This window comes from Chlamydotis macqueenii, chromosome 16 (genome assembly GCF_036417535.1).
Source record: "Chlamydotis macqueenii isolate bChlMac1 chromosome 16, bChlMac1.mat, whole genome shotgun sequence".
In the NCBI taxonomy this organism is placed as follows: Eukaryota; Metazoa; Chordata; class Aves; order Otidiformes; family Otididae; genus Chlamydotis; species Chlamydotis macqueenii.
The window spans coordinates 15,935,544-15,948,416 of NC_141571.1; the positions used below are offsets into that span (position 1 = coordinate 15,935,544).

The 12,873-nt window shown below is 56.6% G+C and overlaps 1 protein-coding gene across 1 annotated transcript; it reads right to left on the bottom strand.

Moving 5' to 3' along the window:
• Positions 1-2,430: 2,430 nt before the first annotated feature.
• On the bottom strand, positions 2,431-7,932 carry COMMD7 (COMM domain containing 7). The gene is made up of 9 exons (XM_086761047.1): positions 7,715-7,932; positions 6,622-6,675; positions 6,418-6,520; positions 4,767-4,823; positions 4,652-4,689; positions 3,992-4,082; positions 3,819-3,868; positions 3,284-3,332; positions 2,431-2,811 (listed from the first exon to the last, which is right to left on the bottom strand). Exons 1-9 carry the CDS (start codon positions 7,862-7,864, stop codon positions 2,735-2,737), a joined length of 669 nt encoding a protein of 222 aa, XP_086617173.1. The 5' UTR covers positions 7,865-7,932; the 3' UTR covers positions 2,431-2,734.
• Between the last annotated feature and the right edge of the window lie 4,941 nt (positions 7,933-12,873).

The following is a 12,873-nucleotide window of genomic DNA, read 5'->3' on the forward strand; positions in this document are numbered from 1 at the left end:
GATGAGCGTGCAGGATGCCTGGCAGCGCGGGAGCCATTGTGGCCTGGCTTCTGGGGGCCGCTCTGCCGTGTCCCCCACGTTCGGGACAGGCTGCTCCGCAGCCCGGGGTGCAATAACGTGGTCCCTGGCATGGCAGAGTCCCCACTGCAGCGAATGGGGCTGCACAAGCATTGGAGCGGGCTGGGCGGGGGGGGGCTGTGCCGCAGCAGAGCCACCCCTGCCCCTCTGCAGCCCCACGCCACCCTCCCCCCGCAACTGCTGCCCTCGCAGCCGGGGCCTGGGCAGGAACAGGGGGGCTGCGGCATGGCCGCCCCCAGAGGAAACGGGCTGAGGCAGCCCGCGGGGAGGCAAACCGCCGCAGGAGCACAGTTAGCTTCACCCCAAGCTGTCAGGGGCCCCCGTTTCCCCCACGCCCGCTGTCCCGCTGAGATTAGCTCTCGGCTGGCTGGGCTTGACGGGCAGCCGGAAGAGGCAGCGCGTGCCGAGCACCGCGGGGCCGCCCGGAAACCTGGGCAAAACAGGCACCGCAGCAGCCCCTTCCCTCGCAGCTGGTCTCCGCTCACCCCTCCCCGTGGCCGCGCTCGCAGGGGTCCGGGCACTCGCCATCGCCCCGTGTGCTGGCGGCAGAGCTGGGGCCGTGCTGTGCAGGAAAAGCATGGCTGTCACACTACGTTTCCCAGCACCGTGCTTGCCCCTGTTCGGCACAATCGGGAGGGCGGCTCGGTTCCCCCGCGGTTGGCGTCGCCCCATGCCGGCGCTGCCGGAATCGGCTCATCCTGCCAGGGCTGCCAGCTCGGCTCACGCCCAGCCGGGTGTGTGGGATGACAGGGTGCTCTTGGGGTACCGGGGAGCTGGCGGCAGCGCGAAGGTCCCGCCTGCGGCGCGCTGCAATGCTGCTGGCCGGAGCCGCCCGTGGGGACTGCGGAGCAGCACGGAGGTGACCCCTGCGCTTGGGGTCAGCGAGCTGCAGCCTGCGTCAGCCCCAAGCTGCTTAATCCCAGCCGGGCAGGGGGAGGAGCGCGGGGCGCGGCGGATTCCTGACCCACAACTGAGCCTGGCATCTTCTGCGCCATTGCAGCGGTCCACCTCCCGCCGTAACCGGATGGGGCTGAGTGCTGCCGCCCTGGCACCGGGAGGGTGAGGAGAAATAACAGGAACAGGCAGCAGGCAATGTAAAGCAAAATGATTCCTTTTGTCTTGAGAAAGCAGCCCTGCAGACCTTTCTTCCTCCCTGAAACGGATTTTCCTGCCACCCAAAAGGAGATGGGATATTTTGCAGGGCATTATTTCAAATTTATTTATTTATTATTTTTCCTGTAACCACGTGACAAAGTTTGAAATGCTTGTGAATGGCTGATACGTGGGAAAATAAATATGCAAATACTGTCCCTGGGTTTGCAAGCAGGATTCCCTGAGCTGTTTCCCAAACGCAGCTCAGCCTGGGCTCGTTATGAGTTCCAGTCGCTCACGCGGGACTGCGTGAAATGCAGAAAAACGCTGGGTTTTCTGCAAGCTGGAAACCTGCGGGTGAAGCTGGGAGATACAGGGAGCTTTGCGACTCCCTTCTCACAGATGCTGGCTTTTTGTGCATGCTTTAACTGGGAGCTGGCGCACCCCCAGGGAGCCGCAGCACTGCCTGTCCCGCAGCAGGCTTGCAGGGCGCCGCGGCAGGGAACCGCTGCAGGTGCAGGCTGCAGGCAGGATCTCACTGCTGTGCTCCCCAGTGCTGCCGTTCGTTCCCTCCGCCGTGCCCGCTGGGTTCCAGGGACACGGAGGTGCCTGGGGAGACCCCGGCGGTGGACGGAGCACGTGGTAGGAGAGCTTTGTTCAGCTCCGTGCCGTGGGAGGACGCTACAGCGAGCTCGGGCTGCCAAGGGGTGCGGGACAATAGAATGGTCCGGACACGGGAGGAACCTCGGGGAACACAACATCTTCCACTGCCGCCGTGTTGGGTCAGGGCACCCCTCTGCTTCCCAATGAGGAGCACATCCTCCCCGTTAGACAGCTGGGGAGTCGAGCTGATGGTGCTTCCTGAGGCTTGGACATGTCCACCAGGAAAGGGGCTGGAGCTAACTGGGCCATGTCACACACGGCAGAGGAGAGAGCGGCTTGCTAGACCAGACTTATCTAGCCACCCCCAGAGATGTTTTTCCCCCTGTGCATGGAGGCAGATGTTGTGTTGTTTAAGATTTAAAATCATCTACCGCTGAGGTACTTTTCCATAACGAGGCATGATGGGGAAGGATGGAATCAATCAACTTCTCGGTACGAGAGAAGTGAGAGGCTTGGGAGTGAGCATTAAGGGATTCACCAGGTTAGATGCTCTTCTTGCTTCCCATGTCCTCTCTGCTTAATTCTTTCACGTTTGAGAATGATTCTTTGCTTCTGTTTCTCTTTCTCTCAAAAAAAAAACAAATGGTGATACAAATGGAGCAGGATAGGAATGGGTTTATTTCTTTGCTGTTTTAATATGAGTATCCACGTATTTCTGACCATAACTTCTCACAATGGTATAAAAACCAGAGATGAGTGCACTTGTAACTGCTTCGAAACGCTTGCCCAAGTTTCAGGCTCTGGAAGATGGATAGGTCCTCCTGGGCCGCACACCACTGCTCGCTGCGCAGCCTTGTTGTCTCTTATCAGGGTGTCAGAGGCGGCTGGGAAGGAGCAGAGCTTCAGCCCACAAGGAGGAATGAAACATCCCAGGCAGATGTTGGTTCAGGCCCAGGCAGCTTCAGCTGAAGCTTTCCAGACTGGTTTTGACCCGTTCCATTTCATGCAGAAAACTGTAGAACTGGGGCAAAGTTAACTCTGCGGAAAAAAAGAGGCATCGAATCTCAGATTTCAGGTTACGCTTCCCACACTGGAAAAGCCATTCTGGTGCCACCAGAGCAACCTGCGCCCACCTAAGCTGGGCCGCATTAGACACTTGGGCTCTCGGCAGCCATTTCTCTGCGCTAGCTGGGCTGCGCGGGCGTCCGAGCTGGGATTCTCCGAACAGCAACCACCCCTTGCTTTACTTTCCTTGTGTGCCATGCCGCTCTGACCGCTTCCCATGGCACAGCTATATTTACTTACGCAATGCTGTGAAGACTGCCCAGCAGTTGTGTTCCTAAATACTTCCAGGGTGACTGCAGGCAGGAGAGGCCAGGGCAGGAGCAGCCGCAGCACCCACCAGCGCTGCTCTCCCACTGACCCTGGCTGGGTCTGTGCCCAAAGCTTCCCCACCTCCAGTAACACACGTGCTCAAATGCTTGCTGCTTTTCCAGAACTGTTAACTCACCCATATATATGTTTTCCGTTTGGTTCCCTTTTTTAATCACCAGCTTCAGCTTGGGGAAGAAAAAGCAGAGGTATTTTAATTGAGACCTGTATTCTGCGCACCACAAAGATGGGAGTACAGGAGCCTGCTGTGAGTTTCAGAGGGGCAGACTGCTGCAAAGCATGCTCATCTCTGATGGGCTTTTTGGGAAGTGTCACTGTAGGATTAGACTCTTTAGGCACTGGGAGGATCTCTGAAAGTCCTTACAAATGATCGCATTTCCCCTCCCTCCCCAAGACAGCACGACCTTTGCTAAAGTGAGCTTTCTGAACAGCTTTTCAGAGTGGGCTATGCTCCTCTGATACATGATGTCTTCAGAAGGGAAACAAACAGCAGTGTGCCTGCTATCTGCCGACAGTTGCACTCAGAAGACTGAGGCAGAGCTCGTTCCTACGAGATCTCGCTGTCCTCTCGCAGCCAGTACTTCCCACATGCCTGGCCGCAGCTTGTTCCCTGACTGCACTACAACCTGAACTCTCTGATGTAGGAGATTTACCTGTAAGAAGATACTCCCCACTTTTTCCAGTTCACTGCTCCCAGCAGTCACTGTGAGTCAGAAAAAAGAGAAGGGAGATAATCTGTTAGCTAAACTGTGAAATAAAAAGTAATTCAGCTGAGAGCTGCTGTCGGGTTTCCCAGCGCATCCAGTGTGTGTTTTAGCTCTATTACCTCCAAACTTCCACTCCATATCTACCAGCTGGTTAATCATCAGCGTCTGACCGACAGCCAGGCGTGTCAGGGTGGGGGAATTCACCTTCCACTGCAAGAGCAAAAGACACAGGAGCAATCCCTTCAGAGAGGCCTCTATGTATGCCACCTGTAATTTCAGCGTAAGTCAGAAATGAGGCAGGCTGATGGCAGAAGCCCAAAGTGGAGGTGTGTGAAGGGGCAAATTTACGCTGTCAGGAGGGCTTTCAGAGGTGTTTGAGTCCTGCTAGGATTTCCATCTGCCTTGTCACTTCTGCAAATGGAACTCCCTGTTTTTGTTTTAACATTGGTTCAGTGTAACAATATCTGTGCAGAAAGTCATGTGTTCGTGTAACTGCATGACCCCGGGGCTCAAAGCATGCAAAGCAGGAAAACAATCCAATGAAAGCCACACAGAAGCGCAGGAATCGTGAAACCGATGAGGCAGAGGCCACGGCAAACCAGAAGTATCACTAGACAAAGTGCTCCTTATCAGTTATCTGAGGATCTTCAGCTCAAAATTCTGAGCTGGTTTTGAAGAAAAAGTGCTGACGCATCTCAGTAGCACAGCAGGGTTTTACAAGTTCCCACTCAAAGACTGTCATTTTGTTAGCTTAGAAACAAGCAAAAATATATGAATACCTGTTCTGCAAAATAACTGGCTTTCTCTTCGCTGAGGCCTGTGGGAAACACCATATGAGATTACTATATGTGAAATATTAATTATCCTTTATTTAGTGAAAGTCAGGTGACCTACCTAGAGCAATAAAATCTGCTCTGACTTGTTCGGAAGACAAATTCCTCTTCAGGGCACCTGAATAAACAACGCAAAGAAGAAAAATCACCTTTTCTGAGTCAAACCAATCCTGACCGAGTCAAATAAACGCAGGGCCGGAGACCCGGCGATAGAAAGCCTCTGCTCCTGGGCTGTGTTTTGAAACAAACCACAGCTCCTCAAGATAGGCGATACAGTTGTGCCTGCCGGTATCTGCGCAGATGCCCAGTGCTTTAAAAGTCAGGGCGATGGGAGTGCCTGAGAGGGAGGCAGAGATTTCCTTGTGGGTAGCCATGGAAACGGCAGCAGCGGTTGTGTTTTGAAGTTGCTGCTTTCTCTCCCATAGAAGCTTTGCTTGTTAAAGGAGAACTGTTAAGGCTGGCAGGCTACTAATTTGACCTACCTGCTGTGTTTTGGATTATGGGTGTGAACGTGTACGCGTAACGCTTTCCCCTGCTGAGCCTGCCTCCTTTGTTCTGGGGCACGGGCAGCACATGGAAGTTTACAAGGACTCTGTTCTCTGAAGCCAAGAGCAGGAATCTCCTCAGTTCAGAGACACTGCCAGTCCCACGTGGCTTTCCCTCCGTGCAGCACACAGGCAAAGTTATTTGCTGTAATCTGCTCCCACACCATCTGTGGCATCCCAGAGCTAAGGAGAAGTTACAGCAGGATCGGAGCCAGTGCACACAAACAGGCATGACGAGACTGAGAGCGGCTAGGCCGGAATCGGGAAGAGAGAAAATGCCAATTCCACGTTCAATACCCCCAAGACTGTTGCAGGAGAGGAAATTATTCATTGCTACTCCTGGACAGAAGAAATGGCTTGAAGTAGTAGGAAGAGTTTACACCAAATGCAGGAAACAGTTGTGCACGGCTTCACTGCTGTGAAGAGAGCTGTGGGAAACCCAGGAGTGAAGGATAGCAGCGAAGGAGTATTAGTAACAGGAAGGATCAATGGGGTGAACGTGCAGCACAGGTGTTTGATGCATTATCCTGTCAAACGGCAGCCACAACGTCAGAACAATCTCATAAAGTGCTGGAGTCTGGGGTATTCAGGGGAATCCCCCTGCCCCTCTTCCCCACTGTTTATGAACCTGAAACTGCTGGACACAGAGGTGTGTTTCTAAAACAAGACTGCAAGGACAGACATCTCCTTTACATGGCCTAGGACTACACCGGTTTCCAGCCCGCCCTAGAGGGGTGTGTACACTGTCTCACCTGTCTCAAACAGTGCTTATCCTGGTAGGAATTACAGTACTGGCTCACCTGGATGGCAGTTCCTACAAAGACTCAGTGCCAACGTAAGCCTGCACTGGTCTGGCAAAATGGCTTTACAGGTACGGGTTAAACCAAGCGCTGTCACTGTGTTGTGCTTGCATTTAATGCATAGATTTAAGTGAGTTTAGTTAAGCCTATGAAACGTGTGTGCAGGCAAGGTATGAAGAATGCAAAGCTCGAGTCACCAAACAGGGATATCTAAACAGGAGAACTTTTGATTCTTAGATGCTAAGCCATCTAACAGCCACCATTAGCACGTATTGTGCAAACCAAGCAGTGCAGTTCTGAGGACTCAGTCTAGCGGGACCGGGCAATAGATTGGCCTCGGGGTAGCATATGCAAATATGTTACTTACCATTAGGTACCAGAAGAATACTTTTGACAATGTTTTTCAGGGGGCCCAAGCTGATTTTATTCATGGTGGCAAAGTCTGAGAGCTGAGTCAGAAATCTTTCTACCTGCTCAAGAGAAAGAGCAGTGACACAATCTTATCTCTGCACGTTTCTCACAGGAGAGCTGCATTCACACAGCTCTCCTCGGTGTTGTGCACTTGCCCTACCTCCTTGGGCTCCGTCAGAAAGCGGAAGAGCACTTCAGTCAGCGCTGAGAATTGCTGTGAAGAAACAGGACAGTGTTACGGAGCTGGGCATCTGCGTGCTTCAATTCTCAGCACCTCGCCACCCCCATCAGCGTCACGACCTTGGTGCAGCTCCACCTGCCTCCAGTACGTTGGTCCCAGAGCTGGACTTCCCGTGCTGGTGAGGTACCCCCATCCTCAGCATTACGAGATGGGATTTGCTCATGGATGCTTTTCAGAGACTATAAAGGGTTTGTGCAGCTGGCGCTGCACAGGGCTTTTGTGACTCGTGGCTAACCGGAAGCTGCTGTTCTGTCCTGCGTAATCCAAAAACTGTGATTGGGAAAAGATGCGAACATCTACTCTCATGTTTCGTCGTAGTCCCGAGACTAACTCAGGAAAGGAAAATAACTGGTTAAAGACCTAGCTGATGCTTTTAGTTTTCTGAGTGAGCAGCTGGCCGGGCTGGAGCACCACCAGCCTCCCTGCTCTGCCGGCACCAGCACTGGCAGTGACCTTCTGGGCACCTCTGGCTGGTCTGCTGCCGCCCGTGGCTCACCCTGTCCAACCCCGTCGCCAGCCGCGTAACCGGGGTGGCACTGGGCTGCTACCCACGGCTCTGGCAAGCTGAGCTGAAAAAGCCTCAGCTCCTCCACTAACTCGAGTGCAAGCTGAACCTGCTCCCAGGACCCTACTGCCCACACAGGGCCCCTCCGCTGCCCCGAATGCCTTGCAGCCTGAAAAGCAGGCTCCCGCGCTGCACAGGGCTCCAACGGCCAGGTGCGGGGCCGCGCTGCGCAGCCCTGCCCCAGACACCGCTCACCTGGAGCAGGCTGAGACCCGGCCGGGGCCTGGCACCGGGGCCTGGAGGCCTGACTGGGCCTGGTTCCGGGGCCGTGGGGCCTGGAGGCCCGGTGGGGCCCAGTACCGGGGCCGCTCCGGGGGTGTGTGGCCTGCAAGGCCCGACTGGGCCCGGTACCCGGGTGGCGGCTCGGCCCGGCCGGGCTGCGGCTGCCCTGGAGCCGGCGGAACCCCGCGCCCCGCCCTCCCCCGGCGCGGTGCGGCGCGGCCCCACCTGGGCGCTGAGCTGGTTGAGGCTGTGCATGTCGCCGCTCACCGCCTCCGGCACCGGCTCGCGGGTGAAGTTCAGCAGCCCCATGGCGGCGGCCGCGGCTCCGCCCGCCCCGCCCGGCCCCGGCGCCGGCGCCCGCCCCAGCCTGAGCATTGGCGGCCGCACTTTCCGCGCCGCCGGCCCCGGCCCCGCAGCGCTGGCGGGGGGCGGCTGGGGGCACCCGCTGGCGCTGCCCTCGGCCTCCGTGCCCGGCCCGGCCCGTGGCGCTCCCCGAGCGGCCGCCGCGCTGCCGGGGGAGCCCCTCCTTGGCACGGGGCCGGTGGGGCCGGTGCCCGGTTGCCCGCGCCGGGGCTCTCAGGGCCACGCAGGCCGTAGGCTACGCGGGCTGGGGGAGCGCGGCCGGGTTCAGCTCCCAGCGCGGCTTCACACGCCATTCGTCGGTCTTACAGAGCAGTTATTTTTGATGGGAAGGTTTAGGACAGCCTCTTGCTCTCCTGCCCAAAACTAAGCCGTAGAACCCCAGAGTAGCGCTGCAGTAGATGTAAACGTGTGTTTGTGCCAAGAAATGTTCACTCTTCATTCCGCTACGATCCCCATCCTGGAGACCTGTAGCCACCTGTGTAATTTCCTGCCCTTGGTCGCTTCCATGGCAAGCAAACCGTGCAGCTGCCGGTCAGCGCGGAGCCCGAACCGCAGGCAGAACGGAGCGGGCGGTGGGCACCCGCAGTGTGCGGAGGCTGAATCCTCACCTGCGGGGTGGAGGTCTGGCTGACAGCTGAACAGCGCGGGTTGTGTTTCTGTACGAAAACCTCAAATAAATTGTTTAAAACCCATATACTTTATAGAGTGATTTTTTTTTTTCCCCCTGAAAACTTAGGACCCAAAACTCAGGTGTGATTTTCCCACTGCGGCTGCCACCCCAGCGCTGCACTGCAGAGCCAGGCACGGGCCGATGGCGGTGACGGCTGGCCCGGGACGGAGCAGCTCAGCTCCCACGGCTGGGCTCCGTGGGATGGACGCTGTCAGGTAAGGTGGGCAAAGAGGCAGCACAGAAAAAGTGTCAGAAAAGTGTCTCCATGTCAGAGGGGTCAGGGTTTCGCAGGGCGATTTTAACCCGATTCTCAGCGTAACCCTTGAGCAGGCGGTCTCCTTGACGCAGAGGTGTGGAGGAAGGCAGGTGAGTTCCAAAACCGTCTGTGTTGCACGCTCTGTTCCTTTTGTGCTGGGGAGGAAGGCCTTGATCCAGAAACCTAGAGGTATTCCACAGAGGACAGCGGAGCTGATCCCATGCTTAAAGACTCCCTTGCCTTAAGCTGCTGGTCTGCAGCTCTCCAGCAGTTTTTTGGCTATCGGTGTGAACGAGCCTGGTCCGTTTCACCCGGGGAGGTGTTCCCTGGCTAACGGACAGCCTACAAAAGCCTTTGTGGAAGGGAAAACAGCCCACGAGGCTTCTGGTTTATTACTCACACTTTCAATTGCAAATGAGAGGGTAGGAAATTTTATAGTGCCTTTCATTGTGGAGATATCCCAGCAGTGGTTTATAAACAGGGAGTTAAGCAGCAAATACCACTAATGATGAGGAGTGAAGAGATATTTGCTGGTGGTCTGGCTGGAAATAGCATTCTGGCTTCCTTTCCCTCTCCCTCGACTTCCTAGCCCAGCCGGGAGATTTTCTGCTTCCCGCCCGCGGGGTGGAACTGTGCGCTCTGATGGACAGGGTAGGGTGCTGGAGGGGAAAACATTGCGTGTGGGGGTGCGTGCAGGATGTGAGCTTAAATGTTGAGGACGCCTTAAAGCAAGGTGCTGATTTGAACTAAAACTCGTTCAGGGAGGTGTATGGACTGGGTAACACGGGGCACTGGTGTGCATGAACATCATACTCCTGGCCTTAAAATGTTGCATACAGCCTTATGTACATTTTCCTGAGTGCAAATTAATAATTGCAATTAATAATTGCACCCTTTCGTAACCACAGAAGTCCATTCACCTGTACTGTGTGGTGTAAAAACTGAAACAAGGGAAGAGGCGATGTGCTGTCTGGTTCGTATGCCAGGACTGGCTGTGCAGGAGCAGCCTGCGCCTGACCCCTCCTTCCCTGTGTCTCTGGAGCGGGATGCTCTGGGAGCTGGTTCAGGACGGCCCCAGTGCACGCCTGTGCGCTTGTGCGAGCACGCAGGAGCAATGGCGGGCGGGAGAAGCCAACATTGCTAAACAGTTTCCCAGGCAGCACACCAAATCCTTGGGGGAAGTTGAGTGACAAGATGCGAGAAGAAGAGCTGAAGTTGAGGTACGTGCTTGTAACATCCTGCGCAGACAACTGCCGGGAATTCGGTAGCCGCAGCACTGGGCCGCTGGTTTGGCTGCCCTGTGGCGTGGGAGGGCCACCATCCCCGCACGCCATGGGGTTCTGCAGCGGGAGCAGGCTCGGCTCTGCCAGCGCCCACTTTTGAGTGGGATTTACCCAGCAGAGAGGGCTGCAGGGCGACGGCCTGGCTTAGCTCCCGGGTGCCAGGCAGGGGATGGTCCCCAGAGCCCCAGGGTGCCCGGGCAGCCATCAGCCCCGATGGGCGCCTCTGCCAGGCCATTCTCATGCAGAATCATGACATCAGTGTTGCTGATGGGCTCATCAGGGCTGGGGACGGGCAGAGGACAGCCGTTCCCAGCTGCAGGTATGCGCCCTTGTTCTCCGCAAACGCTGAGGAAAAGCAGCAGCAAAAAGCCATGCAGGGGGACAAACACAGGGAAGCAGGGTGTCAAAAATGGTGCACTCCAAAATGAGTCAGAGGACCAGTGTGCCCCACTTCAGATGCATTTTTCAGCTTCGTTTCACCTGTCAGACGTGAAAAGCTTCCTCAGCACTTTGAGAGCGTTACCTGGGGAAGGCTCCTTGTTATATATTCCCAAGAGATCTGATCCTGGGGTGGCACCGTCCCGTTCTCTGATGCCACTTCCTAATCCAAAGCTCTCAAAGCCCTTTGCAGTCACTGCCAGGCCAGCCTTGCAGCACCCGCCTGCCATGGGGGACTCTCACCGGCACTCGCTGGCCTGGGAAAGCCAAGAGTGAGGGAATGAGCCAGGGGTGAAACCCAGGCTCTCTCACGCCGGCCGGCGCCGAGCCCACATGCTTTCTGTGTGTTCTGCCCATCTGCGGTGTCTGGGAGAACATCACCCCCATGTCCAGGGATGCGAGGGATGCTGCAACTCCTCCCGTTGCTGGTGCGACGGAGATTGCCCAGCTGGCACTCCGGAGGGGTTCCCAGGGGAGGCTGATACAAATGAGATCTTTGAGACGGGGATTTCAGTGTCTCCGGCAGTTTAGTGACCTTTCCTCTCCCCCGTCCCGCTCTGCACTGTTTGCTCCCAGGCGGACGTTGCTACAGGAGTAAATTATTGCAAGCGTTGCGTGCGAAGGTTGCGGCGGGGCTGGAAGCATCGCTGCCGGGCGCTGGTGCGCTCCTGCCCAGACCCCTTCCTGCGCCCGCTCCCCTCCGGGTGGGCTGGGATGTACCCCCACCCGGGGAGCAGGGGCGGCTCTGGATGCGGAGGGGCTCTGCTGGCAGCCGCCCCCGGGAGCAGCGTTCCCCCCATAAAAGTGTGTGTGCTTCGGAGGGCGGTCTGGGGAGGCCTCGTCACTTCACATTAGGCTGTAGCAGGCGTATCCTGTTTTCTAGGAAAAAGAGGATTTTGTGGCCAGCTTTGTTGGAGAGGCATTGAGGATTTTTCTTTGTGTGCCTTTGCGTTTGAAGTTTACACGCTGGTAGCTGCAGACTTGCCGCATGTTCTGGTTACACGGCTGGTACTTATTTTTAACCTTATTTTTATTAGAGGTTTGTATCATGTGGTCCCGGCGAGCCCACAGGAAAGGCTAGAAACTTCATGTAGGAGGGATAACACTTCCTATCTCCGTGTAAACAGCAGTTCCCCCAGATGGGAAAAGCCAGCCCAGCCGCATGGGAGGCTGGGGACCGTATTCCCACATGTGGCAGCAGGATGAGGCTCTCCCACAGCCGGGACAGACCTTGCCCTCAGCAGCCAGAGCCCTGCTGCTGCGCTGCTGGGTGGCACGGCTCTGCCGCGGGCTCGGCAGCGATGCCGGGGGCAGGAGAGCTGCTCCGGGGAGTGGTGGTGAGGAGCAGCTGGTCACTGGGAGCTGCGATGGAGCAGAGCTGCTGGAGAGATGGGCAATCAGAGCAGGGCTGGAGTGAGGGCTCAGGCCACGGAGCTGCTCGTGGAAGAAGAGGATGCGTCCTGTGGGACATGCTCCGAGGGGTCTTGCAGCGAAGAACCGTCAGGTGGTGAAAATGACGGTTGCTGCTGGGAAAGAACTTTGTGTGCACCGGCATGGGAAACCCCAAAGCCTGAGCTCAGCAGGAGTGTCGCTGCCGGCTTCAGCAAAAGGTAAAGTTCCTCTTGCTCCCTGCCCCAGGGTCGTGAGGAGCTCGCAACCATCCGAAGGGATTTAGCGGCGCTGATGCTGCTAGAAGACTAACCGAGCACTTAGCCGTTACGGGGCTTGGGAATCTGGACGCAGAGCTCCAGAGAGGACATGGATGCACTGCTGACGGCTGTAGGTAATGACACATATTTGCTCAATTGCTTTCTCCATTTAGGATCTCCAGGCACCCTGGGTATGAAACAGGGAGCGGGTCCGGACTCAGACACTCGGGTGCAAAGCAAGAGGCAGCGGGTGATGGGAGCCAGGGCAGTGCTCCGGGCAGGGACCACTGGTGGTCTTGCCTGGCCGGGTGGTGAAGGAGAGTTCTAGGAAGAGATGTGAAGTGGGAGCATAGAGTGGACAGAGAGGAGCTGGGCCTTGTGCCAGAGCCCAGGGACGCTGCAGAGAAGGCAACGGCTGAGCAGCCTTTGGTGAGGAGGAGAGTTCAGGGTGGGGAGTGGAAGGGCTGGCACGGTCACTGGGAAGCGTTCACAGTGGAAGATGAGGAGTCACTTCTGATGTGAATGGATGTTGCCAGTCCCACCTGACTCAGTTGTGATGGCGACAGAGAGCGGCTCTTTCAGCTGGTCGGTCACCAGCTCTGAGGATTTGAAATGCTGGCTGAGGAAGGCCAGCCAGCTGTGAAAACGGCCCTTCTCGCTGGAGCGACTCTCTTGCAGAAGCGTTGGGCAGTCCAGCTGTGCTGCCGATGGGAGAGTCACTCTGT

Coding starts and splice junctions, on each gene's coding strand:
- COMMD7 (XM_086761047.1), bottom strand. CDS start 7,864: ATGCTCAGGCTGGGGCGGGCGCCGGCGCCGGGGCCGGGCGGGGCGGGC. Junction 4,824..6,417: donor TATTCTTCTGGTACCTAATG/GTAAGTAACATA, acceptor TTGTTTATTCAG/GTGCCCTGAAGAGGAATTTG. Junction 4,083..4,651: donor CCAGTTATTTTGCAGAACAG/GTATTCATATAT, acceptor TTGCTCTTGCAG/TGGAAGGTGAATTCCCCCAC.